The sequence below is a fragment of the Leiobunum rupestre genome, chromosome 4 (genome assembly GCF_980474605.1).
Source record: "Leiobunum rupestre chromosome 4, qqLeiRupe1.1.hap1, whole genome shotgun sequence".
Taxonomy (NCBI): Eukaryota; Metazoa; Arthropoda; class Arachnida; order Opiliones; family Sclerosomatidae; genus Leiobunum; species Leiobunum rupestre.
The window spans coordinates 41,072,167-41,091,657 of NC_143387.1; the positions used below are offsets into that span (position 1 = coordinate 41,072,167).

The following is a 19,491-nucleotide window of genomic DNA, read 5'->3' on the forward strand; positions in this document are numbered from 1 at the left end:
TAATCAGCTAGGCTAATACCCAAGGCACCACCTTAGGCCTAAGTCATCAAGCGACTTTTAAAGCCATTAATTCATTTGGCCGAGTTACAATGCGTAGGAGGGTGGTGGCAAGCCCTTCTTCATCCCACGCGAGCCACACTATAACTTTTACCGTTAAATGTTCAATCAAATCAAACTTAATTTCAGAAATGCATATAGACTAGAAATCTCTAAAACGCGCGAGTGACCCACTTTCGAGTTCGAAATTAATTTTGGAAGAGCGAGGCCGTGTTGTGTCCCATCGATTGATGTATCATTTCATCTCGAAAGGTTGAATTGTGACGTGCAATACAGCGGCAGCCGAATATGTGAAAATAGTACGCAGAAATCCCTAGGGATTGTGTTTGTGGACGGTACCGTATAGAGTTATTTCGCCCCAATTACACGAAGTTCAATTAAAAATAATTAAATATTGTTGAAATATTTAATCTATTAGGGAGATCCTTACTCCACGCTAGGAGGCTTTCCCGCGTCTACTTAATAAAGGCGCGCGACGCACGCTCCACGGCATGTGTTCATGGGAACGCGCCCCGGAGCACGCGTCGCGCGCAGCCTCCCAGTGCTGTGTGGTGCCATCTTCATTAAAGTCTGTGTAAAAATCTACCTCATTGACACGAAAATGACAAAATAAAAAAGGTCAATAATTTCTAGCTATATTTCGACGATTTACTTTGCCTACCACCACTTCCAAGACGAAATAACGTGTCCCGCTAATTTCATGAAAACCAATTTTTCACGTTGAGAGAGCCCAATGGGCTCCGTTCATCAATTTTCTTTTTCATTTTTGTCTAGTTTCACTTGACTAGAATAGTAAATGAACACCAAATAAATCTAGTTGGTGTAACGGGCTTCAACCAGGCGTGACGTCAGCGCGTCGGTCGTGTCGTTACTCTTTACATATGTACATTACACTCGGCGTAAGAATGGATAAAAATCAATCACCTCCCGTTGGCTTTTTGCGCCAATGGAAGACGCTTTTAGTCCTCGGAACTAACGGTCTTGTAGTGACGGCGGCCATTTCCTAAAGATAAAGAATGAGCACTCAACGCGCTCCCCGTCAACACTAAAGCCGCGTTCACACGTAACCTCGGAAACGGTTTGCCTCGTTTCGTTCTCGAAGCGGTTCGTAGCGTTTGGAACATTCTTTAATCACACGTCGACATTTTGTTGTATTTTTTACACCAAATTATCGGACGCAAAAAATTACGATTGTCGACTATCGTTAAAATGCTCATAGTTCCACGAACCGCTACCGAACTGGTCGACGAAGCGATCTGAAATTCTGGGACGCGCAACAGTTATTGTTCACACGACGAACTCTCGCGACGTTTCCGAGGGTACGTGCGACAGATCGTTTGGCTTAGAATACGGAGGATTTTCGAACGTCATACGCTGGGTGTAGGTTGGTCTCCAACTTGGATTCGCGCAATCTACTCGTAAGGAATGACTAATACTCTAATTACTATTGCATTAAATACGTAGGTTTTTATTTGTTAGGCGACACGGCCTGAAAGATTGCTTGGTCCCGATAAAAATGTTTCGCATTTTCTCGCAAGGCCACGCTTACCAGTTATTTTTATCATTTCGTAGGTAGCCTGACTAATTTAACGGGACGCGCGATGGCCAGTCGATGACCACATATGTCCGAACAGCGAAGGTGGCCGGTGCTCCCTAATCATTCCAAACGTATCCCGGAGGACATCAGCGACATTCCGTTCCGGGCTGGCCGCGAGAGAGGGGCGCCCAAAGATACCGACCCGCCATGAGCCACTACCGAAACCCGTACGTCTCGGACGATTCCCTGCAGAGACGTTGTCGACCCATGTACCCCTACGGCGAAGTCTCGGGCACCCCGCCCTTGGGGTACCGCCAGCCCGAACAGCAGCGGCTGCTGTACGCTGACGAAGGGCTCGATTACCCGAGGGAGTCGCCCAGGATGTCCACGTTGAGGCCCCACCACCAAGGACCGTATCATCATTTGGGCCGAAGCGAGACGCTGCCTATGCATCAATTGGACAGTTTAGGGAGACGAGTTCCTTCCAGCACGACTCCGAGACGAAAAGTCGGAGAGTTAGGTAAGATCGAGTAGCGATTCAATGATTGTCGTGAATTATCATTTCAGTGAAAATATTTTTATTTTTACAATAAATATACAAGAACATTAGCGATATCATTTACACCAGCGACGCTCTTTCCTCAAAAGCGTCGTACCGTTCCACGGTTTCATCATTTAATTTATATTTCCTATAAAAAGAAAAGCGCGAAAACGCCATTTGTTAGAAAGAGTCGAGAGAAAGGGACATTTACAATGGATGCCAGCGAAATGGTGGACATTGATAAAGTTAAAGACTGGGCTGGTATTTAACCGTGGATGAGACCACCGTAGGCTGGGGCGGCGATGGCGGAACGGAGTCCGAGACCTCCGTAGGCGAGGCCTGGGGCGGCGATGGCGGAACGGAGACCGAGACCTCCGTAGGCGAGGCCTGGGGCGGCGATGGCGGAACGGAGACCGAGACCTCCGTAGGCGAGGCCTGGGGCGGCGATGGCGGAACGGAGACCGAGACCTCCGTAGGCGAGGCCTGGGGCGGCGATGGCGGAACGGAGTCCGAGACCTCCGTAGGCGAGGCCTGGGGCGGCGATGGCGGAACGGAGACCGAGACCTCCGTAGGCGAGGCCTGGGGCGGCGATGGCGGAACGGAGACCGAGACCTCCGTAGGCGAGGCCTGGGGCGGCGATGGCGGAACGGAGTCCGAGACCACCGTAGGCGGCGTAAGCTGGAGCGGCGATGGCGGCCTTGGCGACGAGTGGGGCAGCTACGGCCTTGACAAGGGGGGCGGCGGCTGGGAGGACCTTGTAGGGTGGCTCTTCAGCGAGGATCTGAGATTGAAAAAGTATCTATTAGTTTCGTAACTAGACCCTTCCGGTTAGGTTAAAGACGCGAAAGAGGTTCGCTTACTTGGGTGGCGGCTGGGTTTTGCGGGGCGGTTCCGTGTTCGTTGGTCTTGACAACGGCGCGGAAACCGGCGGCGTCGGCGACGTATTCAACGTGACGGTAGGTACCATCTGGGTTTTGGATGGAGTAAGAGCCGTGCTTGGCGTTACCGGCGTCGCTAGATTCTTGGCGGCTGGAGGCAGCGCCATCGTCGGTGTGGTGGGAGTAGCCGAATTCGTATGGCTGAGGAGCCTGCTTTAATAATCGACGCGGGTTAATTCGACCATTTGGAATGATTGAAGAAAGAGCGCGTTTGGAAAGGGTGACTTACGACGGCGACGGCCTTGGCGACAGCTACTGGAGCGTGTCCGTAAGCCAAAGCCGGGGCGGCGTATCCACCGTAAGCGACTCCTCCGTGGGCGACGGCCACGAGGGCGGCGAGGAGGGCAATCTACAGCGAATAGAAATCCATTGTCAGCGACCGCTTTCTGGAGAAACCGTTCGATTACTTCCATCATCTCTTCGGAAATGACTTACCTTAGCGATCATGGTAATAGAAGTAATCCTGAACTGAATCGAGAAAGAACTGATGACTTTCCGACGGATTCCCGACAGTTTTATACTCCGAAATTTGTTCTACTTTCTCCATCACCTTGTTACTGACATTTACCGCGGTAGAAAAAAAATTAATTCCGCAAAAACAGGCTTCGGTCGCGCGAATGGCCAAATATCTACATAATCTCGGTGGTCGCACCCACTTACGACTGCCCTTATCACTATAACAGCGCGGGGAGGGGGGGGGCTGTGGGAGAAAAAATAGTCGTTCCCTTTTAATCTTTGCGGGTAAAGGACCCATTGGAAATCCAGGGGTTTTCGCGGGTCCGCGCGCAAACGTATTACGAAGAACTCGTTCTCAGGTGGGGTCCACTTTCCCTCTTTCTCGTTTATTCTCTTCGAATTCCCCTTCCGGCAAACGCTCTACTCTCAATTCCGCTTTAAATTCAGAAAAAAGAGAGCCGCATATTGACGGTCACCGTCTCATTTGTTACACCCAAGAAACGAGTTAGAAGAAGCGGATTTTTACCGAATAAAACTTGATTTGCCGAAGGTGTGCGATCTATTTAAACCGTACGCGGTGAAATGTTGAAAACCGATTGGTTGTCTCCGGTGCGTGTCGAGCCGCGGGAAAGGAAAAACCGTAGGAACGGACACGCGCCCGAGGGCCACTTCTGGTTGCGGATTCAAAAATCCATTTATATAGATTATGTCACGTGATAAGTTCGTTTAAATTAACGTTTCTCGTAAAATCACTTTGGAATTAAAATTTAACCCGCGTTGTACCGATATTTCAAATTTGACCTCTGCAGAGGACGCGACGCTTTTAAATAAACAATGATCACGCGTTTACCCCGAGTTAGCTCTTCATTTCGCTGTGATATTTTGAGGCTGCTCTTTGATACTAAACTTTGCTCTCTCCAAAAAGTACTGGAAGATCGGCTAGTTAAATTCATCCTAGTACGAAATTGACACATTTATAGTTTTGTTATATTGAAATGGTTCCCAGGGACCCCAGGGGTCCTATAATTCCTATAAAATCCTATATTTTCAAAAATGTCCTATACTTTCAAAAATGTCCTATAAAATCCTATATTTTCAAAAATGTCCTATACTTTCAAAAATGTCCTATAAAATCCTATATTTTCAAAAATGTCCTATATAATCCTATTTTTGATCAAAATCCCCCAAAAGTCCTATAAAATCCTATAATTTTGATATTTTGCCCATTTCAAATCCAGCCACTCAGTTAAATTGCTAGATTTAGATATAGGATAGATTCCTATACCAAGTCATTCTAGTCTATACTTTTGTTATTGTTAACATGGTTAGCTACTAGTATAGTTTTGTGATAAAATGGTTAAATAGTTTCTATTTTTAAGTAAAAATCAAAGATTTACTTCTCTAAATATAGATTTTGTTTTTAAATGCATAAAGTTAGTAAATGAAATAGCATATATAGTCATATAATTTTGTAAAAATCGTCCTATAAAGTCCTATAGGTTTAGAAATATAATCCTATTTTTAATATAAAAATTTAAGATTTGAGTGGGGGCCCTGGGTACCATATTTAGGGTGGATCATCTAATTTGACTTCTGTGCCACCCAATCAATACAAGGTTTAAGAAATCAATGGAAATTTGTCGGAAACGTTCAAGAAATCAATGGAAATTTGTCGGAAACGTTCAAGAAATCAATGGAAATTTGTCGGAAACGTTCAAGAAATCAATGGAAATTTGTCGGAAACGTTCAAGAAATCAATGGAAATTTGTCGGAAACGTTCAAGAAATCAATGGTAATTTGTCGGAAACGTTCAAGAAATCAATGGAAATTTGTCGGAAACGTTCAAGAAATCAATGGAAATTTGTCGGAAACGTTCAAGAAATCAATGGAAATTTGTCGGAAACGTTCAAGAAATTAATGGAAATTGGCGAAAACGTTTAATAAATTAATGGAAAATGACTAAAATATTTCATAAATCAATGGAATTTACCGAAAATTTGTGGGAATCCTAACCTTTATTTCGAAAATAATTTTTTTCCCTCAATCTCTAGGGTATCTGTGTGTTCTAGCTTCACTTACAGTGTAGCCGATGCCGCCGCCGTATTCTAAATAACTCTCTAATAATTAATAATCAGCTAGGCTAATACCCAAGGCACCACCTTAAGCCTATAGTCATCGAGCAACTTTTAAAGCCTTTAGTTCAGGTGGTTTACAAGGACTGGTATATCTCAATCGAAAGGATATATCACGTCCGCGGTAGCCCTTTATGAATTTTAGCTATTTTCGGCTTGGAATATACATACTTTGCTGTAATTAAGTTCGATTTTGTTGAAAATTATATTTTTAGTTAGTGCTGGCCATTTCTGATCGACGTTTATGGTTGAATTAAGAAATTTTATTTTACGTGAGCTTTCTAACCAATTCGCGCTATTGTGATATTTGAATTTAGTACCATTTCAAAATTCAGAATACAAGCGCCATCTGCTTCCAAAAATTTGATTTTCGACCTTTGAAACCTCCATGAACTGCGTCCATTGTCTTCTGCAGGGCGTGGGATACTTTAGGCGTGCTTTTTAGGGAAACGCACGTTTATTTTACATTGTGCTGGCTATACTATGTTCGACACTTTCGGAGAACAGGCTGTTGTATAGCAATGATGTTCATTGAAAACATGTATTTTTCACTGGATGAATGACAAGGTAATTAGAATCGTTGTTAATGCACTACGTTTTTGAGAATGTGCTGCTTTTGGTAAAACATTCCCCTTAGATTGTTATATTGTGCTTATCAGGGTGATTAAAATATTGTTCCTAATGAACAGCGTGACTGATAAAGCGTTGTAATTAATTTGTTTGTAGAAAGGTTACGCTTCAGTTGTTAAGAATTAGTGCCCTGATTATAGCTACTTTAAGACGTAAGCGGTAGAAAACGGTCTGAATTGGTTTAAAACGATTTAGCCTGGTTCACGCAACTCCTGAATTAAACGTTTTGAATTGATATCAAGGCAACGTCAGGGCTCCCAGAGTTCCTATAATTCCTATAAATTCCTATAATTTCAATATGCTCATATAAATTCCTATAATTTCAATATGCTCATATAAATTCCTATAATTTCAATATGCTCCTATAAATTCCTATTTCCTCAAAATTGTTCCTATAAATTCCTATTTTTTCGAAATTTCCTAGTTTTTCTATAGCCATGTCCAGAAATTCCTATAATTTTAAAAATAATGTATTAGAAAACAGCCTTAACGTTTGGGAAAAATTTGCCTTCTAAATAGAGCTTAGCTCTGGCTTCGGTCCGGTGTTCCCGAAAACATCAAAGATAGGGCTCCCAGAGTTCCTATCAATTCCTATAATTTCAATATACTCCAACATTTTCCTATTTTTTAGCTAAAATGTTCCTATAAATTCCTATTTTTGGGCTAATAATGTTCCTATAAATTCCTATTTTTGGGCTAATAATGTTCCTATAAATTCCTATTTTTGGGCTAATAATGTTCCTATAAATTCCTATTTTTGGGCTAATAATGTTCCTATAAATTCCTATTTTTGGGCTAATAATGTTCCTATAAATTCCTATTTTTGGGCTAATAATGTTCCTATAAATTCCTATATTTTCTAGGAAATGTCCTATACATTCCTATATTTTCTAGGAAATGTCCTATAAATTCCTATAATATTTAAAACAAAATCGCTGGGAGCCCTGCAAAGTGTGAGCGCGGCTTTAGTTATAGAATAATAATAATAATAATAAGCAGGGCGGTTGATGTTTTGGTGAAATTTACACTTAGTTTGTTATAGTGCGCTTATTAAGTTAATGCGCAGGCTGATTGAAGTGTTCATAATTAAAAGACAGGGTGTTAATCAAGTGTAGTCCTAGATTTTCATTTGGTTGTTAATGCTTAGTGCGTTAGTTATGTTAAACGGCAGGGTGATTGAAATATTGTTTTTAGTATACATGGTGGCTGAGAAAACCGTCATTTCTCAATTTCTTAAAAGTAAAATTTAATATTCCAAATATATTTAATACATCGGGGGATTGTGTGTACTTAAATGTCCGTGACATCTTGTTTTTACTAGTAACATTACCCCTCGACCAGAAGCGGCTAAAACCAAACGCTCCTGAGTCGTTTTAAGAAATGTTACTCTTGTTTCGTATTTCAAAGCTTTTATTAACTAATGCCAATTGAAACCATTTGGAAATACGCAGGGTATTACGCGCTGAAGAAGTTTCGCGAATTTTCTAATCAAATGGAGCTCCGGACGCGTCCAATCTCCGCCGCTCTCTTATTCTGAAATATTAGCGGAACCATATCCTCTCGTATTTCAACGCCACCCCCCGCCATTACTCGCTCTTTAATGGGGGGGGGGGGGGCTTTTGAATAAGAGAAGGAGGTGCCGTATAAAATCCTCGTATCGAAAGATCGTAACTTGGTCTGGCTTCGCTTTGTCCGAGAAGAAAGAATTTATCCCCTGTCCCTTCTGTAATGGCGGCCTTGTCACGCGCAACTCTGAAAAATGGCTTCTAATGTATATGAAATATATTCGTTTTCGGATCTTCGTGTCAATGGATATTATAAAACGCCCAAATAGTCATTCTTATTACGCTAAATATGTTTCGGAGCCCTATCAAATAGAGTCAGCCCGGGATACAGGGTTCGAAAAAACCCAACCCAGTGGGTTTTTTATTTTAGCATACTATTTCCATATTTGTATTACATGATATGTCAAAAAAAAACCAAAATCAAGAGAAATTAGAAATGTCTTATGTCGAGCCCTGCTAAAAAAGATTGTAGGGACTAGATATCGTCTGCTAGGTAGACTGCTTCACCTTTTTTTTCTGTCAGAAAAAGCTGAAAAGCTTGTAAAAGTGTACAGATACTGCAAAGGCAGCAAAGCTGAACCAAAGGACTGGTAAAAATCTGAAGTCTCAACTATTAAGTTAACAAGCCGGTTAACTTTGTAAATTACTAAATATATATATGTATATATATTAAAGTGGTCATTGCACCTAAAAAGCCTTTTCATTGAAATATGAAATTTCAAAGTGGGTTTTTTCTCAGTTGGGTTTTTTCGGGTGGGTGGGTCCAAAAAAACCTACTGGGTTTTTGGTTTTCGAACCCTGCCGGGATATGATCCGAAACCTTGCCAATTTGCGTACGGAATAGACCCATCTGTAAATGCATCCTTTCGATTACGCGGAAACATTACATAGTTATCTCACTTATCTGGCAAACCTGAAAACCTAGTTGTTTGGATAAATATATATATATCGGCTTAATTACCCATCCATTTTGGATCCATTAATTTTGATCAAATAGGAATAAAGTAGAATTTCATACATTTCAATTGGATCAAATATAACACATTTTGGAGTGTAATTTTCTATCTGGGGCTAAACGTAACTTAGATTTTTAAAACCAAAGAATGGTCACATCCACGCGTTCTGATCCTACTCCAACGAGTGCTGAAAAATAACCGCCGCTTTAATAATTAAAACGTAAAACTAACCTAAAACCAGCCGGGTCATTGGAAGGGCCCGACGTTTTTTTTCGTTTCCTCTACATTTCTCGTCGGGCAGGCTATTAAAGGGAATGTAATCTCAGGTATTTGGTGTGGAACACCGACATTTGCAGCTCTGGCGGCTCTTGCCTTTGGCTTTAAAAATGTTTGACGCCACTGTACAGGGAAATTTGAATAATTGAAGGGGTTTTCCATACAGTTTGCATTGCGGGTTATATTCCTTTTAAAGAATAAAGTTTGAGTTTACCCCTCGCGTTAAGTCATTTTTAGCCCGAGTTAAAATTGCACCCACTGCTGCAGACCAACCGTTCCTCTCTTCAAATATCGTTACTCTAATTGATGAAGGTTTTATTATTTCATAATATAAAATTTTGTTACTTCCTTTCATGGAAAAAAAAGTATTGAATAACAATTAAGGGAGTTGAAATCCAACTCCGACTATACCGGTCAAAATGGGAATTCCTTTTAGAGGCGCCGGGAAAAAAGGGATGAAAGAACATTAATATTTTTCCCTTAAGTACTTTGCCAGAACAGGGATAAAAAGTTTTTTTTTTGCTCCTATATAGGCGCGTATCTTCCCTTTTGAGGTATTTTGGAGGCCGCGAGCATTTCATCGGAAAAAAGGGGAACTTTTTGATGTTAACCGTTAAAAGAAGAAGAATTCTCTCTTTTCTCTCTGGAAAAAATTCGATCTATACTTATGTTAACAATAACCCGGTAAAAATGGCAAAAGTTTATTTAAATGGAGGGGTAACGGCTGCACGCCCTATACGTTTCAACTCTTCGATTTTAGTTATTACGCTAACGCGGATGACACGGCGAATATTTATCCTGGCAAAATTCATTATAGTTGAAGGCTGTCTGATTTAAGGTGTTGATTTAAATCACTTGAACTAAAGATGTTGATTTAAATCACTTGAACTAAAGGTGTTGATTTAAATCACTTGAACTAAAGGTGTTGATTTAAATCACTTGAACTAAAGGTGTTGATTTAAATCACTTGATCTAAAAATGTTGATTCAAATCACTTGATCTAAAGGTGTTGATTTAAATCACTTGATCTAAAGGTGTTGATTTAAATCACTTGATCTAAAGGTGTTGATTTAAATCAATTGATCTAAAAATGATGATTTAAATCAATTGATTTAAAGGTGTTGATTTAAATCACTTGATCTAAAAATGTTGATTCAAATCAATTGATCTAAAAATGTTGATTCAAATCAATTGATCTAAAAATGATGATTTAAATCAATTGATTAATTAAATAGATCAACCTAAAATTCAATCACTTGATCCAAAAAATGATTGATTAAAAATAGTCAATACGAAATTAAATCACTCGGATGTAAAAAAAATTGATTTAAAATTACTCGATCTAGAAATGATTGATTTAAATCAATTTATACGTTCGATATAGTTTGTAACAATCGAAATTCGATACAAAATAAGTTCATTCCGATTTAATTTAAATTACGCTTTACGTTACCTATATACTAGCAAAATATCGAAGTTCGTAAAATGTTGAAAAATTAATAAAATCATCAACCCTCTTTTAATTTTGAAATTTTGACTAGTAAACGCGGAAACACGTTCGCAATGTACATTATACTTCTCTACTGAAATCTTATATTTTCCTTTACCCATTTTGAGTCTTTAGTCTAATACGTAGATTCGACGTTAAATCAAGTAACTAATAATACTCCATAGCTATACACCTAAGCTTTGCAAATGGAACATTTCTACAGGCGTTTCTAGACCAAAAATAGACAAATAACCCGCGCGTTGAGCTTGACAAAGCGCACCGGCTGATCAGATTTTTTCCGCTAACATTCGAGGTTTTAAGGGTTTTTGTTATGGAAAGTGAGTGGAAAATGGCACACGCGTCGAACAAATTGTTGAGAATGTTTTCCGGAGGGTGGGACGGTTCCGATAATTAGACGCTCTTTTCCCGGAGACGCAATCTCGATGTTGGCTCCCCTTAACTCCGCTTAACTTGAATGGTGGGTGGCGCCGCGAGGGGAACGGGGAAAAGGCGGGATTCCATCTCGGCGCTGACGAAGATCCGCATCCATCCATCTAGTGTCCCTCTTCTTCTCGCGGGTTTCTTGTTTTCAGGGGCGGCTGGTGTCGTGGACATTTCTCAGAACGAGAGTAGTTTCTGGAAACCCTAAATAACTAACTTCTATTTAATTTAACGTACATTTGACGAGGTTTTCTTGTTTTGAATTTCTAGATTTGGGAGTGGGAGCGATGGAGCAAAGGGAGGCCCTTTTGCGGTCCACTCCTCCGACCCTTCGGCGGGGCGACCCCGGGCCCGTCAAACTCGCCCCCGGATGGGAGAGCCGCAACGCTCCGCACGACGAGCTGAACTTCCGCAACGTCAGGGCCACGGGCCCCAAGGGTACCCCGCTTCAGAATGAAGACGAAGACATCTCGGATAAACCACCGGTTGACGCGTAAGTTCCCGCTTTGTTTTCTTTATATATTGGACGTTTTCCGCAGGCACTCGCTTTCGACTGAATTCGTTTACTGCCGTCATCCTTTGACCTACAACTGTCAAACGACAATTTAAACGTCCTCGTTTATAGCTCGTTCTTTTAACTTACGTAACGTTATTTAAGATGAAAACGACGTTATCCGAGTTTTGTCTCGTTGTTTGGCCTTAACGAGTCGCAACTTCTCAAATTTCAGGGAGAGCCACCTCGATCACTGTTCCCGTGACAACGGCTTTCGAGACTTTGGCCAATCGAAATGAAACGCGTTTCGACGTTTTTGCGCGGGAGGAACGAGGGTGGAGAATGGCTGAAGCGCCGGTTGATGTCCCAGTCGTTCTCCGGGGAAAGTCTCCCAGCGAAAAATGGGGAAACCAATTTTGAGAAGAAAATTGATTTTTAACGCGATCGGGCGCGAGCGCCGGATCAGGTGGTCCCGAACGCGAGCTCGCGCCAAATCATTATCCGATTGCCTAGTTTTTCGAAAAAGGTCATCGAGTTTGACGATGCCAGCTTTCTAGCGGCTGGGCTCGAGTCCGCTGGGCCTCGATATTTCCTTCCCCTTACCACGGGTCTTTTACAAATCCATCTCGTCGACGCGATAACGCGTAAAATTCTCGCGACCGCGTTCCAATACAGATTCATCTCCGGCGGAACGGAGCACCCGTCAGTTGGCTTCTCCGGAGCAGTCGGCGCGACGAAGCTTTCGAAGTTCGCGTTTCCCAAAAAGGGGGCGCCACGCGATTGGTCGGGCGGCCAACGCGAGCGCTTCCTCTCCTCCTCCGCTTCTCTCTCCGGCGACATTGATTTTCGCGTTTTCCTCCGATTCCTCGCAGTCTCTCGCTTCTCTCGCGAGAGTTTCACTTTTTCGCCATGATGGTTACGGATCCGAGCTAAGCCTAGGCTTTTCCACGTTTCTTAAGACGCGCGGTTTAAAAGAAAATCCCGTCGACCCCTTGACCTCGGCACTTCCCCTCCCGCGAATAGAAGATCCGCTTTCCCTCGAGCGTAGTTATGGCAACCTGAACGGAAGCGGCGGCATGAGTAGTCTGGCCAAGGCCCACGGCCGGATCCCGCTCGCGTCCATGGAGGAACTCAACGTCAATGGCTCGCCACGCGTCGCCTTCCGAGCCGGAGCCAGCCCCGCGTCCAACGTGGGCTACAAACCCATTGAAAGTCAGGATCTCAATGACATCTCCGTAGAGCCCGTTCGAAACCCGCCGATTGATAGGTACGTTGTCCAACGAGCCAGTCTTTGCGCCGCGTCGTCTCCCATTAAAAGTCCCTTTGTTGTTTTTGTTCGAATGAACGTTGGATGAGCTCGTTTCGTTGATTGTAAAGGTAGTTTCGTATTTTGCCGTCAATTTCTTCGTTGCTTTTTCAATTGCCGGTGGTACGTACGCCTTGTCGAAATGTCCCCTATTTCACATCGCGCACGTACATTAGCTTTAGTGTAGAAGCGTTAGTTTGGCAATGCCCGCGGTTTCTCTCGTAAATGACAGTCCTAACGCGTTCAACCTCGCCTTAAGCGCTGTCGGCTAAACCGTAGAAAATAAAGAAGAGGAATTGCAATTCGCACGATTTCTCGTCTCGAGGTATTTTAGACCTATTCGCTTCCGGTAATGCCTCGTTCGTTGAAATATAGATTACCCGGAAGTACCCCGGGCCAAGCCCTCTTGACTTGGGAACCTAGCGATACATTTTAAAGCCTTGTCCTGTTGTATATTTTCTAGGGTAAAACCCAAACACCGTTGTCCTCGGACGTGAAAAACCACACGTGTGCGTATATTTTAAGTCCCTTTAAGGAAAACCTTTAATGACGTCACTAGATGAAGAAATTCGCCCTTTACCCGCAATAACTAGTCGCTATCAACGGATAAAATTCCATTCTATAAGGAAATCTGTCAGGAAAATAACAAAATTTATTTATTCGTAATAAAAGTTTCATTTACGTACGTATGATAAATGTAGTCGAAATGATTAGGTTATGGTGCCAATCGGCGCAAATGCTGGTGTATTTTGGGGGTAAAATCCATAGTTTTTTGGGCAGTACAAAACCAAATAAAGTGTAGAAGTATTAAAGTGTTTTATTCTGCGTCACCCAATAGTCAAAAAAAGCGCCAATGGATAACAAATCCACTTAACCGCCCAAAAATTCAATAAATCAACCAAATAGGTGTTTTTATAAAATACGGGAGATGTTTTGTCCGCGTCACTTAGCTGTAGCTCTTGAAGGTAGAGAGCACGCGCTGCAGTCGCGACACCCTTCGGAATTTGAAACCCGCGTGCAAGTAAAGCATTTCAATAAATTGAGCTCGTGACGCGTATAAAAACATTGTGTACTTCTATTTTATTGTTTTATTTTATAGAAACACCCATTTTAGAAATAGTCAAATGCACAAAAAAACGATCATATCGCCAAAAAAATTAACGTCCAGAATTTATATAATTAGTTGCATCCTAGTATTTAATAATAAGGACAGGCAATCAGGTTTGCATCGGCATCTACGCTACATAGTGTATCAGGAGAACCAGATTTGTTAATTTCCAAACTACGCGCAAAATGGCTCTTACGCCGAACTAGCTGGACGGTAATTTAATCGTATCGCGTAGCCAACTTTCGGGCCATTTAACAGTGGTCTTTCCGTATCATTTTCACCTTAAGGACCGGCCAGCGCCCATAACACGAACTGCAATTTTGCTCGCGTCGTTTCTAGTTTGTTTGGTCTATTTAAAAGTTTTAAAGCTCTTTAAAACTTTCACCCTAGCGGGGGAGGGGAGTTACCGTTTTAAATCGGCTCTTAAAGCCGGGAACCCCTTCGGCTGGCTGTTCTCCTTTTAGGCCGGCGCCATTATACTTGGCGCCGGAGTGATGTTCACATTAAGGAAAAAACTCGTTTTGGTTGACACCATTGCCAAAGCTAGAACGGCCCTTTGGTATATACTTCCAGGGTTCGTACACAACCTGGAAAAGTCAGGGAATTTGAAAATGTTTGCAAAAGATCAGGGAAAAGTCAGGGAATTTTAAAATGTTTGCAAAGGGTCTGGAAAAAGTCAGGGAATTGAAAATGATTTCAAAATGTCAGGGAAAAGTCAAGGAATTTTCGTCGCTGTCTGTTCCAGGAACTTTCAGCCCTCTCTATAGTGAGGTAAAACTTAAAAGTGTAAATTTAGAACTAAATTAATATAAGAATATTATCACGGTATTTTTTGCGTTTTTTCACGAATGTAGAGGGCGGCAAAAGCGCCGGACTATATTTTGGCAAATTGTTTCTTTTAACGCGTAGGACTACGAAAGAGTTTTAGCTTGTTTTTATGGTTCCGTTTTTATCCAGCGTGTGGGATGTCTGTGATAGACTGTTCTATTTAAACAGGGTTTTGTTTGGACTGTTCTAAGCATCTGGTCCGTTCTTATAAAGCCATAAAAGCTCTACTCTCTCTTTTCGCAGATGTAACGTGGTCTATTTAATCCTGATGCTGCACGGAATCGGGACACTAATGCCATGGAACATGTTTATCACTGCTAAAACTGTAAGTTTCTCCTATTGACATTATTATTATTTGTGTTACTTATTTAGTGGGGCTCATTCGTAACATCCGATAAAGATACCGGAATTACGCTTAAGGGGTTTTCAAACTACATTTTTTAAACGTTCACGCTTCAAAACTTAAATCCAAATAAGTGCGTTGTTGTGTTGTAGCAGCAAAAGTTGCCTGTCGTTCGGTTAAAAATAAAAATGTTTAAGCAAGGTGGTGTGAACGAAGCTTAGTTTGATCACCAAATTTGATGTTTGGACAAATAATTGAACAATTTTTCCGGATAGGTGGTTGATTTTTTGGGCACAATTGTTTTACGGATAGAACATTTTCATTTCAAAAAATGTAATTAAAAACGCATCGTTGACTTAGTTAGCGCTTCGCAATTTGGATAGCAAACCAAGTACCATTGTAGATAGAGTAGCGAACGATAAACATACGAAATATTACACTGGAGGACCTAAATACGTCAGGCCTCGTGGTGGAACTTTTTTTCGAACTATGGCGCGTGAAGAAAATGGAGAGAGGAATAGAAATTTCCTCTCGGGGATGACGTAAGCCTCGTGTATTGAAATATTATTTATCTGGCGTTTCAAGCGTCGCACCCGGCTCCTCTTGCTGCGAGGCGAAAGTGTTAACCACTCCGCCACCCCACCGTAATAGTCTGAATGCCCCCAGGTAGCTGCAGTTTCTTTTCCTCTTCTACACTTTTTGAGACGTGCCACCAAACATTAATAGTAGCCAAAGTATATACTATACATTTGTCGAGAAAGGTATCCATATCTCTATACCGCTATCTACCTCTATATCGCTACGGTACGAAATTAATCTTATCATTTGCTGTTTTAATATATGATTTAATTTATAATCGAGACTGTGCTTATTGGAAACATACCGGAAAAAATGTCATTTAAAAATAAGAAAATAACCCTAGGCAGTGTAGCCGTAAATTACGGAAATCCACAATTAATCCAATTTTAGACCTCGTTTAGTCTTGGTTTTATTTAATCAGTTTTAGTAAACCAAAAAGTAAGACGATCTAACAAAATTTTACTATCGAAATCATTGAAAACATTCGATTTCGTAAATAAACGCTCAAAGTGACGAGCGTATTCGTTTGATATTGTATAAATAAAACCCTCTGTAGCCGTGAATTTATTTCAAAGCACGATCACACTAGCGCTTGGAACCAGTTTTTGCGTCGAGAATCTCTCAATTGCGTTGCTCGAAACTGGCACTAGAAGCGTTTTAAGAAGACGAAGGTATAGTCTCCCGAAAGGTAGAGATGGAACCGGTGTTTTCTTTTCAAAGGAGAAGATGACGGAGCGATTCGCTTGACCCGCCGCAATCCGTTAAAGAGAACGTGATTAAAATCTGTGTTTTCGTATTGTCAGCGATAAATGAGATTTTCCGTACTTTTACATGACCTACTAATCGCGAGCTGTTTAAATCACGGTGCGCGTACCATCAGCCTGTTTTCGGAGATAGTGTTGTCGTCTGAAACCAAAGACCCTGCGACGTCACCCTTGTAATTTGCCTATTGATAAAAAATGGTAACTGTCATGGCGGCCACTTCGTAAGCTATAGTTAAACCGCGCCGAAACTGAGATTTTGCGGTAGTATAAATAATTAGCGAGACTTGGCCTTTGATCTCGCCAGGCCCAAAACTCGAACGCGGTGGCGAGGTCTGTGACCCCGGTGACGAAACCTCGCTGTTCAATTCCCAATTCCCCAATTTGGAACTTCGAGTTAAACCGAATTTATTTTATTAGAATAATAATAATCTAAAAATAATTAGATTACATTATTATAATATTTTTGTGGATAGAAATTGTTGAGTTATTCGACACTGGTACTCTCGCTTAGCTCCGATTTGGACCCGCAACCAGTCGGAGTTCTATATTATCGTCCTTGGTAGTATTATATTTTGCCTCGGCCATATTTTGACACTAGGGGGCTCTGTGATTCGCTAAACCTTGATTTCGCAATAGCTCTAAAAATCAGTTCGGTGCTATTTTTTCCTAATTATTTTTATTTGCTTTTAGAATGTATAAAATTTTACATTTAACACGACTCAGGATTTTCAATATTTAGATTATTTCCAATAGACGCTTAAATAAAACCTGATCATCGATTTGCCCAAAAGTAGTAATACAGAGAGCCAGGACATACTCGCGAAAGCGTTATATTTGAAAGCGCGCGCTGCTTAATATTTCAATATGGAAAGGCTCGTTCAACTTCGCAAGCCCTCCTGAAAGACTAAACTACGCCCACGCTTAAATATTAAGCCTTACAAATTAAACCTAGGAGCAACAAACACAGCACCCCACACAAGGAGAACGCAACCCGTCATAAGTCGTCTATTTTCTTGCGTACAATTGTCATTGGCTAGACGCTTTAACGCCTGCTGCGGTCGGAAGGGGAAAATTGTCTTCCCCCTTTCCGTAAAACGTGCAGCAGCGTAAAGGCTCGTCCAATGAAATTTGTATACAACTCTGCGTTAGCGTGTTTAAAAGCGAACTGCGTCACATAATCACTTGACTATTTTATTCAGTGACTCGCGCGCATGCACGTAAGGGGGAAAGAAAAAGAAAGCGGCATTTATTGAAACGCCTATTGCGAAGGAAACTATGTCTTTGGGGTTTTACAACATTGACTTTTGTACTCTTTCGCGTAGTACTTCGTGGACTACAAGCTGGCTGTTAATTCAACCGATAACAGTAGTAGCGATGGATCGATTGAAGAATACCAGAAAAACTTTCTCTCGTATTTGGGTGTCGCCTCGCAGATTCCCAATGTCGTTTGTAACGCACTCAACTTATTCGTCCAATTTGGGTTATTATATTTGTTTCATTTTGCACTCTACGCGCCACTACTTGTTAGTAACTAACGATTTCGTCGCGCTTCGCTGTATGACACAGGGGTGGTAGTTCAACATTTCGCATCGTCGCTAGCATCTTAGTGGAAGTCGTCATCTTCATTCTCACCGTCGTTTTAGCTATGCTCGACACATCATCATGTACGTTCACTTTCTTGTCTTAGACCCGGAAGTAAATGAATCTTTGTAAGTTGCCAGTCGTTACCAGTGGCGTAGGAACGATTGAGAAGTCGGGGTGCAAAGCAGCTTAAACCCGCCGGTCTGCGGAGGGGCAGTCGGGGGGGGCATATCAGTTTAAGAACAAAAATTAAAACCCTAAAACGGAACTGATTTAGTATTTTTTTTTGGCAATTTTAATAAGGGGGGGGGACAATTACATTAGTTACCCCCCCCCCCGCAAATTGTTTGGGAGGGGCCCCTTGTTTCCTACACCCCTGAATGTTACGAAATTTGTTTTGATTACTAGGTTCATTCACTTCTGTTAATAGTGTTTAATTATACGTCCGTCCACTGGCGGCGCCAGGATTTTACAAAAGTGGGCTCCATTTTAGACTTTTACCAATTTTAGAGGAGGTAAAACAGGGTTCATACAAACATGGAAATCAGTGAAAACCTTGAAATATCAGTGAAATTTATTTAAACCAAAAAAGTCAGGGAAAATGAAAATTTTCCTGAAAAATCAAGGAAAATAATTGTGAGAACTCAAATTATGTGCAATTTGTTTTAGTATTACTGAAATTATTACTTGGTATTGAATTCATACGTTCGATCTTGACTATATTATATTAGAAAGTGTAATAATAATGCTTTTAACATTTTAGAGACCCCTATTGTTTTAAAAAGTACACCTGGAAAATATTCAAAACTACTCTGGAAAACCTGGAAATATCAGGGAAAATGGTTTTTGAAATATTGTATGAACCGTGTAAAATGAGGACCCCCTTAAAATTGATTTGTAGGACTCTAAATGAAATTAAAAGTAGACTATAGCCTGCGTAACCAATACCCCTGGCGCCGCCACTGCGTAAATCTATAATTATATCGATGAGTGTGTCAGTTTATTGAACAAATTACTGATAGATATGAGTAGAGTAACGTAAAATTTATATCATGCAAAAAAATAAGCTCCTCTAGCGGGGAAAAGACGCGACTTAAATACATTGGCGTTTCAATCACTTATGAAACCGAATTCACCTCCCGTTCGCTACTTCCGCAACCTTTATTTCTCCAACATGGCACACTGCCCGCCACTCTCCGTTGACGAGGCAAATAGGGTGTATTAGGCCTAATAACTTAGTCGACCAAAAATATATGGTCTTTGTAGAAATGATTATCGGTAAAAATTTCGCGGGAAACTGACTCACTTACGCGAATCATAATTATCAATTTATTCGTTTAACGCAATTTTCTCAACATGTAAAACGCGCGTGTGTTTTCGCAGGGCCGGAAACGTTCTTCTTTTTGACATTAGGCAGCGTTGTAATTTTGAACAGTAAGGCCCAATTATTCCACATTGCGTTAAGAAAGTA

At 41.4% G+C, this 19,491-nt stretch overlaps 2 protein-coding genes across 4 annotated transcripts in view; one reads left to right on the top strand and one right to left on the bottom strand.

Annotated features, from left to right (window-relative positions):
* The window catches only part of Ent2 (Equilibrative nucleoside transporter 2), a 64,102-nt gene that overhangs the window by 37,522 nt on the left and 7,089 nt on the right, over positions 1–19,491 (top strand). For 2 of the 3 annotated variants that reach the window (XM_090171637.1, XM_090171636.1), the window contains exons 2-7: positions 1,630–2,114; positions 11,289–11,511; positions 14,997–15,078; positions 17,762–17,919; positions 18,006–18,103; positions 19,404–19,454. In XM_090171637.1, the coding sequence (XP_090027763.1) occupies positions 1,802–2,114; positions 11,289–11,511; positions 14,997–15,078; positions 17,762–17,919; positions 18,006–18,103; positions 19,404–19,454 (925 nt within the window). In that variant the 5' untranslated portion in view covers positions 1,630–1,801. Of the gene's footprint in view, positions 1–1,629; positions 2,115–11,288; positions 11,512–12,420; positions 12,779–14,996; positions 15,079–17,761; positions 17,920–18,005; positions 18,104–19,403; positions 19,455–19,491 lie in introns of those variants that run through there. The other variant, XM_090171638.1, reaches the window with a different exon arrangement.
* LOC149947816 (uncharacterized) lies at positions 2,172–3,623 on the bottom strand. The gene is made up of 4 exons (XM_090172313.1): positions 3,509–3,623; positions 3,303–3,422; positions 2,996–3,226; positions 2,172–2,916 (listed from the first exon to the last, which is right to left on the bottom strand). The coding sequence occupies exons 1-4, from the start codon at positions 3,518–3,520 to the stop codon at positions 2,401–2,403; spliced, it is 879 nt and encodes a 292-aa protein (XP_090028439.1). The 5' UTR covers positions 3,521–3,623; the 3' UTR covers positions 2,172–2,400.

What these genes read in the sequence shown, in the direction of transcription:
- LOC149947816 (XM_090172313.1), bottom strand. An exon ending in TCGCCAAGGCCGTCGCCGTC is followed by an intron (nt 3,227 to 3,302) that starts GTAAGTCACCCT and finishes CGATTATTAAAG; the next exon opens with CAGGCTCCTCAGCCATACGA. An exon ending in AAAACCCAGCCGCCACCCAA is followed by an intron (nt 2,917 to 2,995) that starts GTAAGCGAACCT and finishes TTTCAATCTCAG; the next exon opens with ATCCTCGCTGAAGAGCCACC.